General features: G+C 45.4%; 1 protein-coding gene across 1 annotated transcript; it reads left to right on the forward strand.

Moving 5' to 3' along the window:
* Positions 1-1132: 1132 nt before the first annotated feature.
* Positions 1133-13909, forward strand: RSL1D1 (ribosomal L1 domain containing 1). Its single transcript, XM_014864624.3, is given in 10 exon segments — positions 1133-1303; positions 1999-2138; positions 3750-3888; positions 4423-4571; positions 4661-4762; positions 7117-7210; positions 7295-7420; positions 9290-9589; positions 11673-11963; positions 11965-13909. Coding segments are annotated over 10 exon segments (1632 nt in total). The 5' UTR covers positions 1133-1204; the 3' UTR covers positions 12157-13909.
* Positions 13910-21773: the final 7864 nt, after the last annotated feature.

Raw genomic sequence — 21773 nt, forward strand, 5'->3', positions numbered from 1 at the left:
CATGAACTCTCAGCTTGACAATGAATTCCTTCCTGAATCTACCATTCTAGCCTCATCTCCCAGCCCTCCCCTCGCACATCCCTGCTCCAGCCACTTACTACTTCCAAACACCATGGTGCTCTTTCACCTGGATTCATGCCCCTCCTGGGCCTGGAAGTCTGGTTCTCAAACCTTCATTCAGGTGACACGACCCCTGACAGCCCTCATACTCTTCAGAATACTGGAAAACACTGATACATGAATCCTAACGTCACAATTCGTAATACCGTGCAAAAACTAATTCCATCTTACACTAGATTCTAGAATAGACAAGTGGGAGTAGCTGCCACAGATTTAGGAACATTTCTTCTCCAAGTCGCTTAAAGACGAAGTCATTAGAGAGCAGCAGCAGCACGCCCCTTCCTCCAGCTTTGGCAACTATGAAAAGGGCATTTTTTTGCAAACAACGGACCTGAAAAGCCTCCTACTCCCATTCTTCAATCTCTCAAAATTTTCCATAGCTAAACATGTGCATAACATCCCCGGAAGGTTGCAGGAGAAAGAGGGAACAGCGGCCACCCCTGGGGACGCGGGGAGGGCGGCTTCCCAGCCTGTCGGCACCCGGCCTGCACGCCTGTGTCCGAGCTCTTACCTCCCGCCTCTGTAGGACCCCAGGCTCCCGGGACTGGCTCCGGGTCACCGTTCGGGCCCCACAGCGCTTAACGACGTGTCTGGTGGGTCCCGCGCATGATTCCACGGAATCCTCGCTAGCGGGGGCAGGTCCCCGTCACCCTGGCGTCCGAGGAGGCTGTGGCTGGGGCCGGAGGGCGGGCGCTGCGGCCGGGACCCCGCTCGCCCCACGCCCCCCGCGGCCTGCCCAAAGTCCTCTCCCGCCTCCGGGCGCTTGCTCGATTTCCTTCGTGGAAGAGCGAGAGCAAGGGGTCGTCAGGCTGCTCCCCGCGCCCCGCGAACACTGGGAGCCGCAGGGAAGGAGAGACGCTGCCTCCGGATACATACTCAGACGCAGGGACAGCGACAAACCTATTCCCGCGCGCCCGCCAAACCCCTACGGCGCGGCGCCCTGGGATGACCCCGCGTTCCCGGAAGTGACGCAAAGCGTCCTGTCCCCGCCCCCTGACTTCCGGATACGCGCCCGAGCTCGCGCGTGCGCACGAGGAGCCAGCTCCGAGCTTCCGTTCGTGCGTCTGCACGAGGTGGGAGCGACATGGACGCCTCGGCTGCGACCCAGCCGTCCGCCTCAACCGCGGCCTCAGCCACGACTCCAGCGACCCCGGCCGCCCTGGAGCAGCTGGACACAGAGCAGGTGAGTGGCCCCTGGGGAGGGCGGTTCGGAAGCGGGGAGGCCGTGGCCTTGTGAGGCGCGGTGTGGGCTCCGCGCCCCCGGGGGAGGCCGCGGTCGGCCGTGCGCTCCGCCTGCCCGCCCGTTTAGACGCGCGGTGGGCGCCCGCTTCCCGCAGCCCTGCGGCCTGGGCCTCTTGAATCGGATTGCAGGTCGAACTTGGGGTTCTGGGGTGAGATCCACCCAGCCCTGCTTCCTCACCGTTTGGTTTGAGCCAAGTCGCTTAATTTCCCCAGCCTGGTATTTAAAGGGGGCTCCGCTACCCTCCGCTTTCCAGGATCGGGGGAGGTAATGCATGCAACGCGCTGTGGCCAGGGGCCGGCACATAGTAGGTGCGCGGTGAATGCTAGTGGCAGCGTGTATGGCGCTTTTACTGGGATCGCTGCCTTCATCATTGAGGGCAGAGGGAGCGTGTTCCATCTCGCAGCGTTTTATGTAAAAGAGACGCTTTGCTGTATTCGAGTGCTAGAAGCGGGTACGAAGGCGGTCTCTGATGGATCTTACATTCCTTTGAGCGCAGTTTGCGCGATCCTAATAGATACGATTGTGGAGGTTGCCTATTAGAATGGACTTTGAGCAGAAAAAGAAAAAGGTATAGGGAGGGGGCACATGCTAAATTAGATGGACATTTAATTCGTTTGTGTATCTCCACCTTGCAGATTAAAAAGGCAGTGGACGCTCTGTTGGCACATTCCAGGTCCAGGAAAAACACGAATGGATTGCTTTTGAATGAAAATGAAAATTTCTTTTTAATGGTGGTGTTATGGAAGATTCCAAGTAAAGAACTCAGGGTCAAATTGTAAGTTCTGATTTTCTGCATTTGCTGATCTTATCTGCTTGGCCGTTCTTTATAACTTTAACAGTTACAACTTAGTTTCTGATGGGAACTTTGCAAACTCAAAATAAAAATCTGAGCTGAAATAAATAATTGTGCCGTTAAAAACCATAGGAATTCAGGCATGCTTAAATTTTCTAGAAATTTTCACGAGTTTTCTGAGGGGTTGGTGGACAACTAACCTAAGCAGTTCTTTTGCAACCAAGGCTGGTTTTTGAGAGAACACAGGTAGAATAAATTGAACAGCTTGTATGTTTTCCTAGAATCTGTTATCTTTCCAAGTCAAGCTATTTCCAAGCTAAAATTCCTGAGGCCCCAGGCTTGCTCCTTTATACAGAGATTGTTGAAAACTTGGCCGTGAACTCCTTGTGGAAAAGAAACTTGTGGCAATTACACATTCTTACTGTTAGGAGCCTTAGGTTAGAAATGCCGTCTTTGTAGAGTTGCCAGTTTAGCGAATAGAAATAAGAGTAATTTTTTAGTATAAGTAGGTCCCATGTAATATTTGAGACATGGTTATACAAAAAAAAAAAGATTCAGATTTACCTAGGCGTCCTGTATTCTATCTGGCAATCCTGCTTCTCTGTGGAGTCCTTCGTTTCCTAAGTGTCAAAAAGCCAGCTCTGTTAGAGAAAGCAGTGTGTGGGATAGCTGTTTCTGTTCTTTTCCCCCATAAAAGGGCAAGGGGGGCAGAATGTTACAAGTTGGAAAGACCCTTTGGACCCTCCGACTCTCTCTTAACCAATCTTTGCAAAGCTGCCCCAGCCAGATTGCCTTCATCACTGCTTTAATGTATCCCGCATACACCGTATATTCCACACCATTATGCACCCAGTTTCTCCCTTCTGGAAAGCCCTCTCACTTTCTCCAGGATGTTTTCCCAACTGCCCTCCTCTTGGTGATTTCTTCCACTTGGCATCTTCGCAGCGCTTAAACCTTCTCATCTGGCAAGTCACGCTGCTGTATGTTGCTCACTCTCCTTAAACTAAGAAAGTGTTTCCTCAGAATGTGTGGGCCTAGGAAATGAGTTAAACCTTTTTTTAAGACTCAACAATAATCAGCGCATGTTTGCTGGTCGGTCCTTCTGGTTTGCTCCATGTTTTCTGTTTCAGCTCTAGAGAGTTATGTTGTTGATGGAGCTCAGTTTTCTGCCAGGTACAGTTCTGAATCGGAACTGCCCTGACGGAGCTAGATTATTCTAGCGCATTATAGTATGCATGCGTATGTAGCAATGTATAAAATAATAATAATTACATACGCACTATTTTGGGTGTCTTTGATTATATTTTGACTCTTCTTATATCCCAAATAATTGATGTTTTGGTCTGTGGATATTTTGGTGATTTGGATATTTTCGGTGATTTACTTGAATCTTAAATCTCTTCTCTGTGCCATCGAAAAGTAGATATATTTTTAAATGTTCCCGGTAGAGTATTTGCTTAAACAGCGCAAATGAAGTTTATTGAAATAATAGTGAGTTTATTGTTTTCTGTCTTTTTGTGTCTTCTGAATATAAATATTCATTTTGACCGTTACATCGCCTTAATCCTTGGCTGCTTCTCATGTGTTTTGCAGGGCCTTGCCCCATGGTATTCGATCAGATTTAGCAGACATCTGTTTATTTACCAAGGACGAACCCAATGTAACTCCTGAAAAGACAGAAAATTTTTATAAAAAGCTTTTGAACAAGCATGGAATTAAAACCATTTCTCAGGTAGGAAACAGGTTAATACTTTTGAGACAATTAAAAGACTGGATTCAGTTGACGTGATAAGTAATACATTCCTATATTACTGAGTATTTTTCTCTCGGGAATTTAATTTTCTCTGTTTAATTTAGTTCTCATTGGCTTTAGGCAGGGCATATTTCATCTTCCCCGTGATGGATGAGCCCTCAAGGTTTGTTGACCTAAAGGATCAATGTGTGTGTCCGTAACTTTTGTATCTTGAAGATTTGATGGAAGCTTCCTCCATCCGGTCGTTCCTCTGTATCCGGAGCTCCTGTGTTTGCCTCTGACTCCACTTCTCGCCCTGTTCTGTAGTTGTTGGGGTAGTTTCTTTAGCTGAACTCCCCACCTGTTGGCTCTGTCCCCCAGCGTTTAGCCTAGTCCCTGGCACACCGTGGATACTCAACATGGCTCAAGGACATGTTAAAGTCCGAACACAAATTGTTGCCCAAGTATCTCTTCTTCTCTCTCTTGTTCAGGTTCTTAGCTTTTTGTGCGTTTACTCTTTCTTATGTTTTCTAGATTATCCCCCTCCGGACTTTAAAAAAGGAATATAAAGCCTACGAAGCCAAGCTGCGCCTCCTGGGAAGCTTCGACCTGTTCCTCACTGACGCGCGAATCAGGCGGCTGCTGCCCTCCCACCTAGGGAGACATTTCTATAACAGGAAGAAGTGAGTTTCAGGGAAGCGACTGGCCTTCAGCAGCACGACACTTACCGGTGTACGTGCCTTGTGCCCTAAGTGCCTGTGTGTTGTTACAGAGTTCCAATCCCTGTGAATCTTCTGGCCAAGAATTTATCCAGAGAGATCAACGCGTCTATAGGTGGCACTGTCCTAAACATCTCCAAGAGTGGTTCTTGCAGGTAGGGAAAATGCATTAATGTGCACCTGTGTTTAATCTTGTGTTTCTTTTTTTTTTTTAAGATTTTATTTTTCCTTTTTCTCCCTAAAGCCCCCTGGTACATAGTGGCATATTTTTAGTTGTGGGTCCTTCTAGTTGTGGCGTGTGGGACGCCACCTCAGCATGGCTTGATGAGCGGTGCCATGTCCGGGCCCAGGATTCGGACCAGGGAAACCTTGGGCCGCCGAAGTGGAGTGCGTGAACTTAACCACTCGGCCACGGGGCCGGCCCCTGATCTTGTGTTTCATAGTGATTGCATGAAGTCTTTTTCACAAGATGGGGCTAATAAAACTAGATCCTTCTGTTAAAACTGTAATCCGTTCTTTAGAGGGATCTAGTTCTCCAGAACAGTGCTGTCCCATAGAACGTGCCGCAGTGGTGGGAATGCTCTGTATCTGCTCTGTTTCAGACGGGAGTTGTTTGCCATAAGTGGCTGTTGAGCATTTGAAACGTGGGTCCAGTGGCTGAGAAGCTGAATTTCTAATTTTATTTGATTTTAATTAATGTAAATATAAATAGGCCCCTGTGGCTAGTGGCTAATGGACAGGGCGCCTCTAGATAGTAGGGAAAGCGAGAAGAGTAGGAAGGGCTTAGAGAACATTGGCAGTTCTGGGCTTTCGTGTTGACTGACCTTGTATCATCCTTTCCTGTGAAGACCGCTGCCTCGGGCGTGGTTTACCTCTTGTTAAGGAATTCTGCGTCCATCCTGTCTCATCGGCCTGTCTGGCTCTTTGCATTGTCGCATTGATTGCATCTCACCCAGGATACTGAGCGAGTGGAGCCGCACCCCTGGCCTTAGATACCAGATAAGACTTTTGGGGGCAGCAGTTGCTTCCCAGCTTCCAGGGAACAGAGAGTGCAGCCCAGCCTTGTTTATTAGGCTGAGAGGCGGGTGAAGTGTGAGCACATGGCAGTGTAGAGGGGAGAGGGGTAGTTGTAAACATATTCAAAATCATGTTGTAAAATACTTGATCTGGTGACTGGGATGGACAGCTGCCAATAGGGCAGAGCTCTAGGGTACAGCCCTTAGAAACCTCTCATAGAAACCCCTGGAGCCCATGTGTTCCCAGTAGTCACGCACACCATAAAACAGGACTAGCAAGATGTTTTGGCTCTGCTCGCCAGGGAGGCCAGCCCTCAGCAGAGTGTCTTCAGGTAGGCCAGAGCAGGGGATGGCTGGGCAGGACAGGTGGGTTCTGGTGTTGCCTTCTGCCTGCAGGTGGGAAGACCCCGCGTTGGGTATAATTAAGCAGCTGAGAAGAGTGGGCGGTGAGACCTGGACCCCCCACTCTTTGGTTATAGGCTGACATCAAAGTCTTGGCTCATGGGATCAGTGAGTAGCCGGGAGGAGGGGGCAGCACCATGAAGGCAGATAAAGGAGTAGCAGTCTCCCGCCCCTGGGCTTTTTCCAAGCCCAAACCCACAGTTTAAGGAAAATTGTGGACAACGGATAAAAAGCAATACAAAACCTATACCATTCCTTCATCTCCTTTCCCACCCTTTCCCACCACGGTGGTTTTCTATCCTCCTCCTCCTCTCCCTCCCTGGCCCCAGTTCTTGCTGTCTTTCCACTGGGAAGCCAAGGGTGCGCTTGCAGGTAGGTGGCAGGGGGCACACAGTGGGCACAGCCCCCGTCTTTGGCTGGAGGGAGGTAGGAGCACCAGCCTCTGTCATCCTCATTCTATAGATGCCCAGCCAACAGTGAGCCTGCCGTTTGGTTCCCAGGGTGGGGAGGTTGGGGGCCGGCAGGGACAGACGGACCCCGTGGCTGAGCTGTGGGCACTTCTGGGCTTCCCCCTTGGCTTATGTCTGCACTCTGCTTCAGCTGAAGGGGCAGTCTTGCTCTTGGCCGGAAGACGCTATTACACGAGCGATGAGAACTGCTTTAGAGGTGGCAGCTGGCTCAGAGCAGTGGAACTGTGAAGATGGCAGGGGGACCTTCCGGGGGTAGTTCTTTCAGAACAGCCACTCCTGGGGTAACTGCCCTCAGAGAAGCTGAGGGCCGACTCCCTGCCCTGTGGTTTCTAGACTGAGGGTAGAGCTCCTGGCCCTGCCCACTGACCCTCCCAGCCTCGCGCATTAGGTGGCACCTTCTCGATCACCAGCTTGCGTGACACATTGCAGGAGAGAGTGTTTTTAGAACACAAAAGATGATAACCTTCCTTTAAAATATATTTAGAACCTAAAGATTTTAAGGTTTCTACCTTTAAAAAAATTTTTAAGATTGTGCATTTACGTTTTTCACATACCTGCCTGTGCTTTATTTTGAAAACATGATTTTTCAGTCTTTTTCTCTAATATTTGATTCAATTTCAGTACTATCCGCATCGGTCACACTGGAATGCAGGTTCAGCACATCGTGGAAAACATTGTTGCTGTCACGAAACGGCTTTCACAGAAATTGCCAGAGGTACAGTCCTGCAGACGCATCAACTCATCGTTCATTTAAAAGAAGTGAAACGTGGAGTTGATGTTGCTCTTTTCTATGTTTCAGAAGTGGGAGAGTGTGAAACTCTTGTACGTGAAAACTGAGAAATCGGTCGCCCTTCCCATCTTCTCTTCATTTGTCAGCAGTCAAGATGAAGCCAAAGGCGTGTGCACTCCTAGTCAGAAGAAAAAAGTTAGTAGGATTTTAAATACTGGACAGGCTTAATGGAGGATAGAAACGGCCCCAAGAAGAGGGAAGTGGTGCCCTCCTGCCTGCCTTTCAGTGTTTTCCCAGCGCTGTGCCTCTGGTCACTGTTCCCGCTTTACACATGAGACTAGTAGTGTTGGAGCGAGTCAAGTACGCTAAGATGTTGATGTCTGGTATTTAGAGATAAGTGCATACTTACTTTTTAATTTCTCCTAAAAGGGCTAATTAGGTTTTGGAGAGGGCTGTGCAGTGGCAAGAGGAGCTAAGAGAGGAAAACCACAATCTAGTTTATTAAGTACTTTGTTACTTACGGGCCAAACTTAAGGCTGTGTTAGGCTAACAGAGACCTCTTGGTTTTGGTTTGAGGTTTCAGGGCTGCTGGTGCTGTTGCAGAAGAAGCCAGAAGGCGAGAAAATCACATTTTTTGCTATTGGTCGGACCGGTCTGCTAGCTTCCTAATTCTTTCTTCAGCCATGTTAATCGTGTCCACTGAGTTTTCAAATTTATTCTTTATTTTTTAATTCTAGAAGTTCCCTGCTTTGTCCTTTTTCAGGTTGGCTTTACTTTTTTTGGTTTCCCGTTGTCTGTAAATAGTCTCCCAGTTTTTCTGATTTCTTGGAATGTGTTGAGCATCGTTGTTGGATGTCTGTCTGATAACTCACGTAGGAGAAGCCTTGGTGGTTGGCTCTGCCTGCAGCTTCCTTAGGTCCTTGGTAATCTTTGTGTCATGGTCATTGCACTTGGAAAATTATTTGTAGAAATAATTTGAGGTGTCAGATGAAGACCCTTTCTCTGGAGGATTCACATCTACGTTGGCCAGGCCCCCTGGGCCGCTCTGCCTGGGACCACCTGAGAGCACGTTCAAGGCTTTGAGTTCCCCTGCATGACTCAGAGCCAGCCTTGGCAGTACCCTCACAGCCCCCCTCCTGTTGTCTTGCCCCTGCGGGTGTGACTCTCTGGAGGTCCAGCTTACTGAGGGGGGGGTGGGAGGGGTTCCTCTTGGAATCCCTGCCTGGTGTGGGCTGTGGCCACTGGGTTTGATTTCTCGCCGTTCTCCCGCCCCCAGTACCACGTAGCTGTTGGAACAGAAGTTAGGGATCAGCACACACGCTCGGGGCAAAAATGGCTTCTGGCTCACCTACCCCACTGGGTCTTTGATTTGAATTTCTTATAGTTTGTTCAACTCATCAGTGCTTTTATGGAAAAAAAATTGCTTTTTTACTGTTTTATCCCACTTTCTTACTTGTTTTCTTTGGGAGGCTGACCCAACATAAGACAGACTGCTGTTATTGGAAGCAGGAAGTCGGAGTTTTTTGCCATTTGTCAGCTGATTTGGTGGAGGACCTTGCGAGGATTTTGGAGTTGCTAAAATGGAATTGGGGCCCTGTTGTAGATGCTGTTTCACAGGACTCTGGTGAGGATGCTGGGCCTCTAGCTGCGTAAACTTTGTACAGTTTTAACTCCAACCACAACCTGAGGCAGGGAAAAAGTCAGGTTTGGGGGTGAGACGGGAGAGTGTAACAGCTTTATTGAGCTGTAATCCACGTCACATACTGTACAGTTCAGGATCATTCTTAACTCACCTATAAGTGAGACTCACTGCGTCCTTAGATGCCTGGATTCTGCACAGTGACACGTAATTGAGCGCATAAAGTACGTGTTTGGCCATGACTCACAGGCACAGGGGAGTTGGGGTTCAAATGCTGGTAGTGGGGTTTGTTTGCTCGGAGCTCGTTCAGGTCAAGGCCCCTTCAGGGAGCTCATGAACCCCCAGAACTGCAGGTGCTAAGTCTGTGCCATCTATTTACCAACAAAAGGATCTCCTACTAAAATTATGCTGGGCTTTTTTGGTAGGAAGCAAAGAAAAAACAAAAAAGAAGAGAATATTTTGACAAACAAACGGCGAAGAAAAGAAACAAGGGGCCCATGAGATGGGCTGAGAAGAAGGCTAAAGCCGTCCCAGCTACAGAGCAGGCGGCCCCTGCCACTGGTGTTCCAGCGAAGGGTCCTGCACTCCAGAAGGCGGAGACCCCAGAGCATGAGAAGACAGAGGCCAGCGGAGGAAGAGCCCAAGTTAAAGTGCAGGACGAGTCTGAAGATGAAATTCCAGTGCTGGTACCACTGGGGAAAACTCCCGCGAAAGAAAACGTGGAGGTATCTGTATTAACGTTTAATGGTCGTGACGATTGAGTCCGCGGCCCTCGGGGTCAGCTGAGCACTGCTGAGTGAAGGAGGTCGGAGTGTTACACAGGTGGGGGCCATCGTTTGTAGAAATCTGTTTCAGGTGAAACCTCTTCAACCACACATTTTGAAGTCATAGATGAAAAGTCCCGAGAACCCTGGAGATAGTTTCCATGACTCACTTTACCCTTCTTTTAAATATTGGAGTGATGTGTAGTAAACACATCCTTTTATGTACCTTGGAATCCAGGGAGACTTGACGTGTTAATAATTGTGAGAAACGTTGCCCGTGGTGTGAGGAAGCAGGCCTGGGCGGACCCTTGGACAGTGGTTCGGTTTCTGGAGGTGAGGTGAGTCCTGGATCAGCGCAGAGTTAGTCGTGGGAAACATAGCTGGCGACTGGAGCCGGCATCTGAACGCTTCGGACACCCGCCCCCCAGGGTCCTCAACAGAGATCTGACTTCATGGGTTTCAGAGGGGATCATTTCAAAGAACTGAGTTTTTATTTTTTGATTCTTTGATGTTTTTACTCATTCGTATAGTATCCATCCAGCTGTTGGTGCAGACCTCTTGAAAATAAGTGGGGAGTAGGTCCCTAAGAGACTAACAGGCGGCCCTCACAGGGGTGCAGAGGAGACTCATCGTAGCTCAGGGCACAGCCTGCGCCAGGTGTCCCAAGGCTGTTACAGCACTTAACCTATTCTTGTGTTTTGTCCTAACAGTGAGCCTTAAAATCTCCAATGGTAGTAAAATTTTCATCTGCTAGTGAAAGTGCCCCCAAAGTGCTACTGAGTTGTTTTGGGGGGTTTTTTTTTCGCTGAGGAAGATTGGCCCTAAGCTAACATCTGCTGCCAATCTTCCTCCTCTTGTATGTGGGTTGCTGCCACAGCATGGCCACTGAGAGACAAGCAGTGTAGGTACATCCGTGCTCAGGAACCCATCCTGGGCCACCAAAGCAGAGCACGCCGAACTTAACCCCTAGGCCACCAGGGCTGGTGTTGAGTTTTTTAATATACTTGAAATTAACAGAAATGATCCGTATATTAACTGTAAGCAAGTATAATTGTTTTTAGAAAAAGTAAGCTGTTATAATTTCTTCTAAAGGGACTGGCTATCATATGTTGGAAATTGAAGATTGGAGAGCATAGCTGACTGGGGGGGTGTGTCACGAGCTGTCGAGGCGTTCATGTCCTTGAACCCAAGTGGGAAACATGATCAGGGTAGTAATATACTGAAGTTTCATCTTCATTCACCCTAGAGGCAAAAACGAGAAAATGTCATGTGCCCTCGCAGTAGTGTTTGTAAAGGTATTTGAGCTAACGTTTAGTAAGAGTTTATAGTGCTTAGGAAATATAGAAGAAATATTTGGGAAAAGGGCATAATGCTTGGCTTTAAAATACATGCATACTCATGGGGGAAGGTTGTAAATAATAGTTTGCTCTGTGATAGAGTTATTAGGGAGTTTTATGTTTTTGATGTTTTTCAAATTTTCCATAATCTGTTGATTTGTATTTACTCAAAAACAGAGTGTTGTTTGGTTGGTTGTTTCGGTCTATATGAGCTACATCTGCATGTGACAGAGTCCCCTGCTAGGAGGTTGGGTCAGCAGCAGTCATCTGGGCACTTGGAAAATCCACGATTCCTGGCCTGTAACAGTCCCTCGGAGACCTCTGAATCTGACTTTGGGAAATGAGGTTTACGTCCACAGTTTGGGAACCCCCTGCCCTAAGCTGTGTGCAAGGGAAGAAGAATCAGGATTAGCTCATAGGTCCCCCTGCTCTGCTCCCAGGGGCACTTCCGGGAGTCCCTACCCTCGGCCAAGGGGAAAGATGGTTTTCCTTTGGGACCAGGGAGACCCCCAGAGTCCTTTCTACAGTCATTGATAATGGAATACAGCTGCCTTTCAGAATGTCTGCGAGACAAAAAGAAAAGTCATTCCTCATTTCATCATGCTGCGGTGTACCTGTTGGGTGTTAATAATAAAAACAGTAACTCTTAGAATCACATTGTCAATTGGGTTTTTTTCCCCCGGATTTAACTTTCCTCTCTTTCTTAGATACAAAAGCATGCCACAGGAAAGAAGTCTCCAAAACAGAGTCCTGGCCCCAAAACACCTCGTGGGAAGAAGAGAAAGGCCGTCCCAGCTTCGGAGCCCCCAAAAGCTGCAGAGCCCGAGACCCCAGGTAAAGGCCCAGGGAAGAAGCCAAGAGTCAAAGAAGAGCTGGAGAAAGAAAGGAACTCCTCACTGGGGAAGAAAGACCCAAGGCAGACTCCCAAAAAGCCAGAGGCCAAGTTCTTCACGACTGCTGGTAAATCTGTCAGAAAAGCTTCCCACACCCCCAAACAGTTGCCCAAAAAAACCCAGGGTGCCCCAGTCGACCGAAATCAGTGACTCACCCGGAAGGAAGCCTCAGAGATCCCGAAGAGCTGTTGGCCCCCGTTGCAGCCTTCTCCAAGAGCGAGGCCTAGACTTAAAGATTTTGAAAACCCCCACAAGTAATTCTGGTCTATGTTCATGGGCGTCAGAAACAGTCGCTTGAAGTCAATCCACTTTTTTTTATTGCTCTTCTGTGTATCTGCTAATGTAATAGCGGGAAAATACCGTGCTTCTCTGTGGTGGTGTTTTTATTATTAAAGTGTAACCTTTGCTCTCAGTGTGCTATAGGCATTCCATGTCTCGTTGGTTTTACTCCAATGCCTGTGATGTGGCCCTTTTCCTCCCCTGCTTTATGCCATGTATTCACAGACTCCATTACAGGAGTTTGTGCAGACGCTTCCAGAGCTGGTCTGCAGGCCACTGATGGGCCCGCTGCATGTGAATCAGCCGTGGAACTTAGGAGAAACTTGGGCTTCTTGGCATTCCTGCTGAGATGGTGTATCTCGGTGGGTCTTGGAAAAGACCCTGGAATCAAAATCAAAATAATTGATTCCAGGGCCCAGGTGGTGGTCGGCCAAGGTTGTCAGTCACTGAGTTAGCACACGTTTGTTGAGGGGATTCCCATGGAGTTGTTCCCATAGAGGCGCCGCAAAGAACCCTGCGTGCTAGGGGCAAGTAAGCATTATCTTCCCGAAGGCTTCCACCTTCCAGCTCCCTCCTCACCCCATACAGCTTTCCTCTAGGAAGGAGAGCTCGGAGGGCAGACCGTTAAACTTTGGGTGATTGTCAGATATTTCTGAGGCAGTAAATGATTTCCCAGATCCTTGGCTTTTCACTGGATCTGAGTTGGGGTACACATCTCTAGCAGGAAGTGACGGAGTCTCTGTAATACAGGAAAGGCCAAAGTGAGGCATGCTTGCAGAGATCACGTGGTCCAGAAGCATCGTGACGACAGGAATAAAAGATTGAGGTGGTTCTCCAGCAAGTCCTGGGGTCACTTCGGCATTGAGACAGCTTTTGCTTTTTAGCAGCACAAACTAATGTTAACTGTTATATCATGAAAGCCTCTCAAGTGCAAAATAATTTGCAATTCCACTGTCTTTTTAGGCTTAATTGACTTGTTTTCCATAAAAACCAGGTTCCACGGGAAGGTGGGCTGAGAGACTTGCTTCACTTTGTTCCAAGGTGAAGATTCACGTCTCCTGTCTTGCGTGGGGCCAACTCCTGTACAGAGTCATGTGCTCTGTTCTCAACACGACGAGTTCCTGGGGACCGAATGGCTTTTTAATCCCGCCCTCTAGCCAGATAAAGATTTTGCAACGCCAAGTGATTCTTTGAGCTGTTGCATACGGTGCGGATGTCTACCTTCCTGTTCTATGTGTAGCTCGCTTCGCTCTAATTCTCAGTGTTCTCTACTTTGCATAAAGGTTTAAGTTTCTTGAGAAGAATGGTAGTTTTTTGACAATGGAAGGCCACACTTGAGGAATTGGTGATACTTATGAATCGCAACGAAAAAGTCCAAATCATGGTGCTAGATTTCCAAGGCTAACGAGTATAGGGGACAGCTGAGTGGTGGCAGAAGGGCTGTGAGCCAGTAGTGGTCCACCCAGGGCCCGGAGGGGCACTGGGAATCTGCAGTAGATGACACTTGTGGGTGAAGAGGTCTAGAACGCGGCTGATGTTTCGTTGGAAGTCAGAGCTGGGCTTCTGGATCCATCCTCCGTACTATCGAGATTTACTGGAGAAAACCAGGTCTGGTGGGAGAAGTCTGTGACGTTTTTGTTTTGAAGAAATGTTTGAATTTTAGTTAATTTGTTTTTTAGGAACTGTAATGAGCATGAAAATTTTAATGTCTTTAAATGCCTTGAATGTATTTGACAGTTCAGTGTTTAATAAAGGTCACGTTGTATTTCATAGCCTCCTTGAGAAATATTTAAATGAAGATGCAAAGAAATTGCTGTCGTACCCTTATCCCCAGACTAAAAACCCTTTGTCTGCTTTCAGTTCATGGGTGTTCAAGGGTTTAAATAGCAAAGAAGTTTTTTTTTTTGGTCATTTAATTAAATATTTGAAGGTTCTGCACTACCTACATTTTTTTTCTTAAGTTGCTACTGTTTTTCCTGCCTACAATTAGTGTGTTAATAGTCACACCACCAAGATTTCCAATTAGCACCATGAACCATAAGAAGCCCTCATTAACCCTTGGGTCTTAAAGGAATTAATGCATGTGATGAAAGACTGCAAATAAAATTTTGATTATAGTGATCATTGCCGTGTAATGGTCCTGGGAGAGAAAATGGCAAATTATTTGGGTGTTTATATTTAACTCCAGATTCTGTGTCTTGGTTCAACATTGTCTTAAAAGGATTAACGAGTTCCATTTGCTTAACTCAGGGAGTTTCCTATACTTGAAGTTCCAGGAAATAACCAGGGCACATGTATAATTTTGACTTACCTGAAAAATGTCTGTTAGCTTTCCAAAAGACATTGGCTGATAATGTGAATTTGACACAACTTTTCATTATAGGTTTCCCACAAAATCTGATGACACAGTCTCAGAAACTTCATTGAACTCAGCCAGTGAGCCACCAGGTTAACATCAGTTTTCATTCACTTGGGCATCCACGTATCCACGCATCCTTTAACCATTTAACCTACAAACTGCCGAGTACAGTACTGGGCTTGGCAGGCTAACAGGTTTTTTTTTTTTAAAGATTGGCACTTGAGCTAACAACTGTTGCCAATCTTTTTTTTTCTTTTTTCTGCTTTTTCTCCTCAAATCACCCCAGTACATAGTTTTCTATTTTCAGTTGTGGGTCCTTCTAGTTGTGGCATGTGGGACGCCACTTCAGCATGGCCTGATGAGCAGTGCCAAGTCCGTGCCCAGGATCCGAACCGGCGAAACCCTGGGCCGCCAAAGCGGAGCACACGAACTTAACCACTGGGCCACAGGGCCGGCCCCAGACTAACGGTTTGGAACTTAAAGACAGTCCGAGTCCAGTGAGTGGCATCCTCAGAATTCTGCTTTGGGGCAGCATTTTGGCTGCAAGGAGGTGGACCCGGAGGCTGGGGAACTTCTCTTAATGTCTGTCAATAACTGGTGTAAACTTAGAATGTGTGTTTCTGGAGGGAAGTGCTGATGGGGATTATGGGAAGGAACTAGAAAAAGAACGACAGACCAGTGGAATAGAATAGAGAGTCCAGAAGTACGCCCTTATATTTATGCTGAACTGATTTTCGAAGAGGGTGGCGAGACAATTCAATGAGAAAAAGTCCTTCCAGGAACGGCACTGGGGTGTCTGTTAGCCATACACCAAAGAATGAAGTTGGACCCTTAACAAACACCATATACACAAAAATTCAAAATGATCATAGGCCTAAATAGAAGAGCTTAAACTGTTAGAAGGAAACAGGAGTAAATCTTCAGGACCTTGGATAAAACAATAGTTTCTTAGCTATGACGCCTCAAACAGAAGTGACAAAAGAAAAATTCAAACATTGGACTTCATCTAAATTTAAAATTTCTGTGCTTTAAAGGACACCATCAAAAAAGTGAAAAGACTACAGACGGAAATAGTGCAAATCATGACTTCATAAGAGTGTTGTATTTAAAATATACAAAGAACACTTACAACTCAATAATAAAAAGAAAATCCAATTTTTTAAATGAGCCAAGGCTCTGAATGGACACCTGCCCGAGGAAGCTCTGCGAATGGCCAACAAGCAAACGAAAGGATGATCAGCATCATTACTCGTCAGGAAGATATGGATGAACCACGGTGAGATCCTGCTTCACACCGCTAGGATGGCTATAAGCCAGAGGACAGACAATAACGAGATGGGTGTGGAGAAATTGGAACATTTGTTACCTTGCGGGTGGGGATATAAAATGGTGCAGCTGCTTTGGAAAACAGTCTGGCGCTTCCTGAAAGAGTTTAGCGTGGAGTTACTGTATCTATTCATGGGTGTATACCCTAGAGAATTAGGAACATATGTGCACAAAAAGACTTGTACGTGAATATTTAGAGTAGCGTTGTACATAATAGACAAGAATTGAAAACAACCCAAAGTCCATCCACTGGGGAATGGATAAAGAACACGTGATACAGATATCAGTTCAATGGAATATTATTCAGCCATAAAAAGGAATGACTTGGGGCCTGCCTGGTGGTGTAGTGCTTGGGTTCGCATGATGCCCTTCAGCAGCCCGGGGTTCGTGGGTTTGGATCCCAGGCACAGACCTACACACTGCTCATCAAGCCATGCTGTGGCAGCAACCCATGTGTGAAATAGAGGAAGACTGGCACAGATACTAACTCAGGGCCAATCTTCCTCACCAAAAGAAAAAACAAAAGGAATGACTGGGGCCAGCCTGGTGGCACAGCGGTTAAGTTTGTGTGCTCTGCTTTAGCAGCCTGGGGTTTGCTCGTTCAGATCCCTGGTGTGGACCTATGCACCACTTACCAAGCCATGCTGAGGTGGCGTCCCACATATAAAGTAAAGGAAGATAGGTGCAGATGTTAGCTCAGGGCTAATCTTCCTCAAAAAAAAAAAAAAAAACGGAATGACCTACTGATACATGCTGCAACATGGATAAACCTTGAAACACTATAGTAAGGAAAAAGGAGCCAGACACAAAAACCATATATTCTATGGGTTTGGACAAGTGTATCACGACATGTATCCACCATGATAGTATCATACAGAGAGTAATTTCACTGCCCTAAAAAGTCTTCTACACTCTGCCTATTTATCTCTGCCTCCGCCCAACCCCTGGCAGCCACTCGTCTTCTTACTGTCTCCGTAGTTTTGCCTTTTCCAGAATGTTATATAGTCGGAACTCATACAGTACGGAGCCTTTTCAGACTGGCTTCTTCCACTTAGTAACAAGCATTTAAGTTTCCTCCATGTCTTTTCATGGCTTGATAGCTCATTTCCTTTTAGTGCTGAGTAATATCTGTTGTCTGGATGAACCACAGCTTATGCCTCCATTCACTGGCTGAAGGACATCTTGGTCACTTCCAAGTCTTTGGCAATTATGGATAAAGCTGTGATAAACATCTGTGTGCAGGCTTTTGTGTAGACACAAGTTTTTGACTCCTTTAGAGAAATACCAAGGAGTACAATTGCTGGATCATATGATAAAAGTATGTTTAGTTTTGTAAGAAGCTGCCAAACTGTCTTTGAAAGTGGCTACACTGTTTTGCATTCCCACCGGCAACAGATGAGAGTTCCTGTCGCTCCACGTCCTCAGGAGCACGTGGTGTTGTCAGTGGTCCAGACGTTGGCCATTCTGACAGGTATGTAGTGGGATCTCATTGTCGTTTTAACTTGCTTTTCCCTGATGACATGTGATGGGGAATATACTTATTTGTTATTGAGGTATCTTCTTTGGTGAGGTGTCTGTTAAGATCTTTGGCTCATTTTTTAGTCAGGTTGTTTGTTTCCTTATTACTGACTTTTCAGAATTCTTTGTATACTTTGGATAGCAGTGGTTTATCAGATGTGTCTTTTGCAAATATTTTCTCCCAGCCTGTGGCTTGCCTTCCCATTCTTTTCAGGTATTCTCTTTTGAAACCACCATAAATAAACTTTTGTGCTTGTTTTTTCCATTTCTGAAATGGGAAGACTGCCACGAAATATTTTTCATGTGCTCTGCACTCTTTAGTCTGAAAGTCTGTGAATGATATCCATAGTCCCACCTCCCAAACATAAGCACAGTTAACATTTTCATATTTTGATATATTTTCTTACAATACTTTTTCCTATGCATAAGTATTTTTTTTTCTTCTAGTCTATATTTTCCAAGATTTCTTTAGTGAAATTATTTTGCAATGGACAAATGCCAGCACTCCTTCACTTTCCTCCCTCAAATGTCTGTCATTAAGACCACAGAGAAATTGTTAAGAAATCCTTGTGGGTGGGGTCTTCTGAATAGTGCCAGCTTCTGAATAGTGCACGCTGCAGACCTGCTTAATTGGAATTATACTTGGTGGGACCTAGGAATCTGTGTTTTTTAACAAGAGGCCAGGTGATTCTTATGCTCAGGGCACGTTGACAAACACTGGTATCAAGTACATGGTAGCTAGAAGTTGCCTCTACTTAGAAGTAATATCTTGGGGCTGGCCCTGTGGCTGAGTGGTAAAGGTCACGTGCTGTGCTTTGGCAGCCCAGGGTTTGCCAGTTTGGATCCTGGTCACGGACCTAGCACCACTCATCAGGCGATGCTGTAGAGCGTCCAACATAGAAGAGCTAGAATCACCTACAGGTAGGATATACAACCACGTACTGGGGCTTTGGGGAGAAACAAAAAAAAGAGGAAGATTGGCAACAGATGTTAGCTCAGGGCCAATCTTCCTCACCGAGCAAAAAAAAAAAAAAAGGTAATATCTTTACCAAATCCTTTGCAGGTGAAGCCAAATGAAACAGTCAACTAAAAGACAACCAGGGTAAAATAGATCTTTTATTTCCTCTTTTTATTACCATTTTTTTCATAAGACATTCAAGTGAACCACTATGTGCGTTTGCCCCAGCCTCTTGTTAGGAATTTCTTCCAAATCTATAGAATCAATGCATTTGCATTATTGGATTAATTAAAGTAAAAAAACTAACCTCACGTGTGAAAATTGCTCCCTTTGAGACCCCATGTCATTTCAATTAGCCAATCAAGGGTCATTCATATGAAAAACACAGAGCGAAGGTTGGTTCTCTTTTTAGCTAAGGACCTTTCGGCTTGAAGTGTCTCTGGCTGTTTTGGGGAAATTATTTCTGATTTTTTTTTTTTTTTACTAAAAAGCTGCCCATTGGACCAGGTGAGAGAAACTACCATTTCTTTTATAAAATTAGTAGCTCGCTTTTGTGTGGTGTTTGGAAGTCACTTAAAAATGCTTTCAAAGATATTCTTGTTAGCTGAGCTGATATTCCTAATACTTCCGTTAGCTTTTGTGTATTAGCTCACGGTCTGGGTTTCTGCAGAGCTGCATCTCCTGTTCTTATCCCTTGACTGTTTTTCTCTAGGCTGTTGGACTTCTGTCCTTAATTCGTAGAAGTTCTTTGTACTTCAGAGATGTTAGCTCTTTGTCCCTTGGTCATATACAGCATATATATTTAAATATAAACATATGTCCTAATTAACAAAATCTTCAATTCTAAACTATATTGTTCCTTTAAAGTTCTAGGTTCATTTTTCTAAGTAAACTTGCAATCCTTTTTTGAACAAAAGCTGAAATTATATATACATTCAACCTAAGAAATTGGGAAAAGAATTAATAAAATGCAGGAAAGGCTTTAAAAGAAGAAAACTAAAAATCACAAATTAGGGAACAGACCCTACAAGTAACAGGTGAAACCAGAAGCTGGTTCTTGAAAAAGATGATAGATCTATAAACCTCTGGAAAGAAAACCAAGACGTGCATTTACCATTTAATAACCAAGATAGCAAAGATAGCCAAGTTTAAGAAAAAGATCAAAGGGAATAATGTTCAACTTCATACCAACATACTCAAAAATCTAGCTGGAATGAATGTACTGGAAACACATTAGTTATCCAAATTGAATGAAGAGACAGAAACCTAAAAATTGGAAGAAAAAAGGCAGTGAGATCTAACATTTTCATATCGTGCGTACAAATCTTTTGTTGCCATTGTAATTCAAAGCTTCCCAATTCTTAGTACTCAAACAAATAATTTTCTCACCCCTTCAAAAAAAAAAAAAAACCAAACCCTATAACCTGCTCTGGCTTGAGATAAGTGTAAATTGCCATGTACTGCTTTATAAGGATGATAAACAAGAGTCTAGGAGAGCTCATGGAGGAATGCAAGGATGGTTAAACTTCAGGGAATTAGTAACAAAATTCAATGTCAACAATTAAAGGAAAAAAACCATAGGTTAACAACAAATGCTAAAAACACAGCTACAAAACTGATCAGCAATATCTGATAAAAATTGTGAAAGAAAGAACCTGCAAAGGGAAATCCTAAAGCTACCAAAATCGCATGAAATGCCGAATTAATAAAATTCTGCCATGTGAGGCAGGAAGGAGTCTGAAAAGCCAAAACCATTAGTATGTGCCACTGTTTTCATCTTCAATCTTTTGTTCCTACATATCCTAAACTTTTATGAAGAACTCTGTATCACCTAGCATATAACCCAACACCTAAAACTTTCAGTGTATACAGTTGTAGACATAATTACTGGCCATTGTGTAAATAGTTGTCTTTTAAAGTAAAAGTGTTACTTCACTCTCAAATGTGTCTATTAGACGCTAAATGTCGAAGGGATTTGATGACAGGCTTCATCCACTTAAGGAAACACGTGGACAAGCTCGTAATACTTTTTCTCCTTGAATTTTTCCATTCTATTCCCCCCCACCCCCAGAATTTTATACTACTGTGGCATTTTTATGCTTAACTCTCGTACTGACCGCTTTATCGTTTCACTCTGCCACGAAAATACATATCAATTTAAAATTTAATTTCCTGTGACTATAGGGCTCTAAGTATTAACTCTGGTCTAAGAAAGACATAGTTATAATTATTGGTATACAATTGATCAAATGGTGTATATTATATATTTTAATAAGATTTTATTTTTCATGATTTGTAGTTATTAGAAATGTCTCTTAATGAGCTTGATTTTTTCCCTTGTGCATGTTTCTGTGAATAACTATTCTTTTTTTTTTCTTCTTCTCCCCAAAGCCCCCTAGTATGTAGTTGTATATTCTAGTTGTAGGTCCTTCTAGTTGTGCTGTTGACTATTCCTTACTGTTACAATGAGACACGGTTCAGCCTTCATTTGCCTCCTGTGTTTCTTTTGAATTAAGGCTTCAGGACACTAGAGAGAGTGCACACAGTTCTGATGGACAGCTCAGACAGGTGCGATTCACGACCACATCTTCAGCAAAGAAGAAAGGTCTCTCCTCAACCTTTTGATATTTCTGACTTGTAATTTTTCTTTCCTTCCTTTAACCCCCGCAGCAGAAAAATCGTGATGCTGCAGCCGGTACAAGTATGAAATCAGAGGACCAGACTGCTAAGAAGAAGGCAGGAGGAGTCCCAGTGCATGTCTTGCTCAGAATACATGCTCATGAGCTGCACAGGGTTACTGACAGGGGCCCTGGGAAGAGCTGTCATTGGGTACCACTCCTCTGACCACGTGGCTTTCTCCATTGGAGTAACGGTGATCACCACGGGCATTTTGGTTATTGTCCTAACTGGAGTGCTGGCCGTGTGTGCAGTGAGCCAGAACTCACAGAGAACCACGAGGCTAAGACTGGAAGCAGGAAGCAGGGGCGGAAGCACGCGAGACGGTACGGAGTCTTTGGGGACCGAGGGACTGATGGCCAGCGCCTGGCTATAACTGGATACTAACTAGACTGATACCCCTGGGCCTTTGAAACTTTGATTTTAAGTCTCTTGAGCATTGATTTTTACATCCAAATAAAATCTGTCTTCTTAAAAACATGCTTCCTGATTTTCGTATTGGTTTTGTTCCCCATTGCCTAGATGAGTCTCCTCTGCTGAAGTCTTCACGTGCTCGTGTCCATGTCCTCTGGTCCATCACTTTGCTCCTGGTTGCCGTACCTAACAACCTCCTTCCTTGCTTCCTACCATCATTGAAGAGCTAGATACTGCCTGTCACTCTGGCTTTTCAGCTCACCTGCTGCACATTTTAATGTGCACAGAGGTGACCCATGCTAGACTGCAGATGCCCGGCTCACGGCCCTCCTCATCTGCGGTGTCCTGATAGCAGTTACTCACTGCCCTAGTCATCTCCTGGAGC

This window comes from Equus asinus, chromosome 14 (assembly GCF_041296235.1).
Source record: "Equus asinus isolate D_3611 breed Donkey chromosome 14, EquAss-T2T_v2, whole genome shotgun sequence".
NCBI lineage: Eukaryota > Metazoa > Chordata > Mammalia > Perissodactyla > Equidae > Equus > Equus asinus.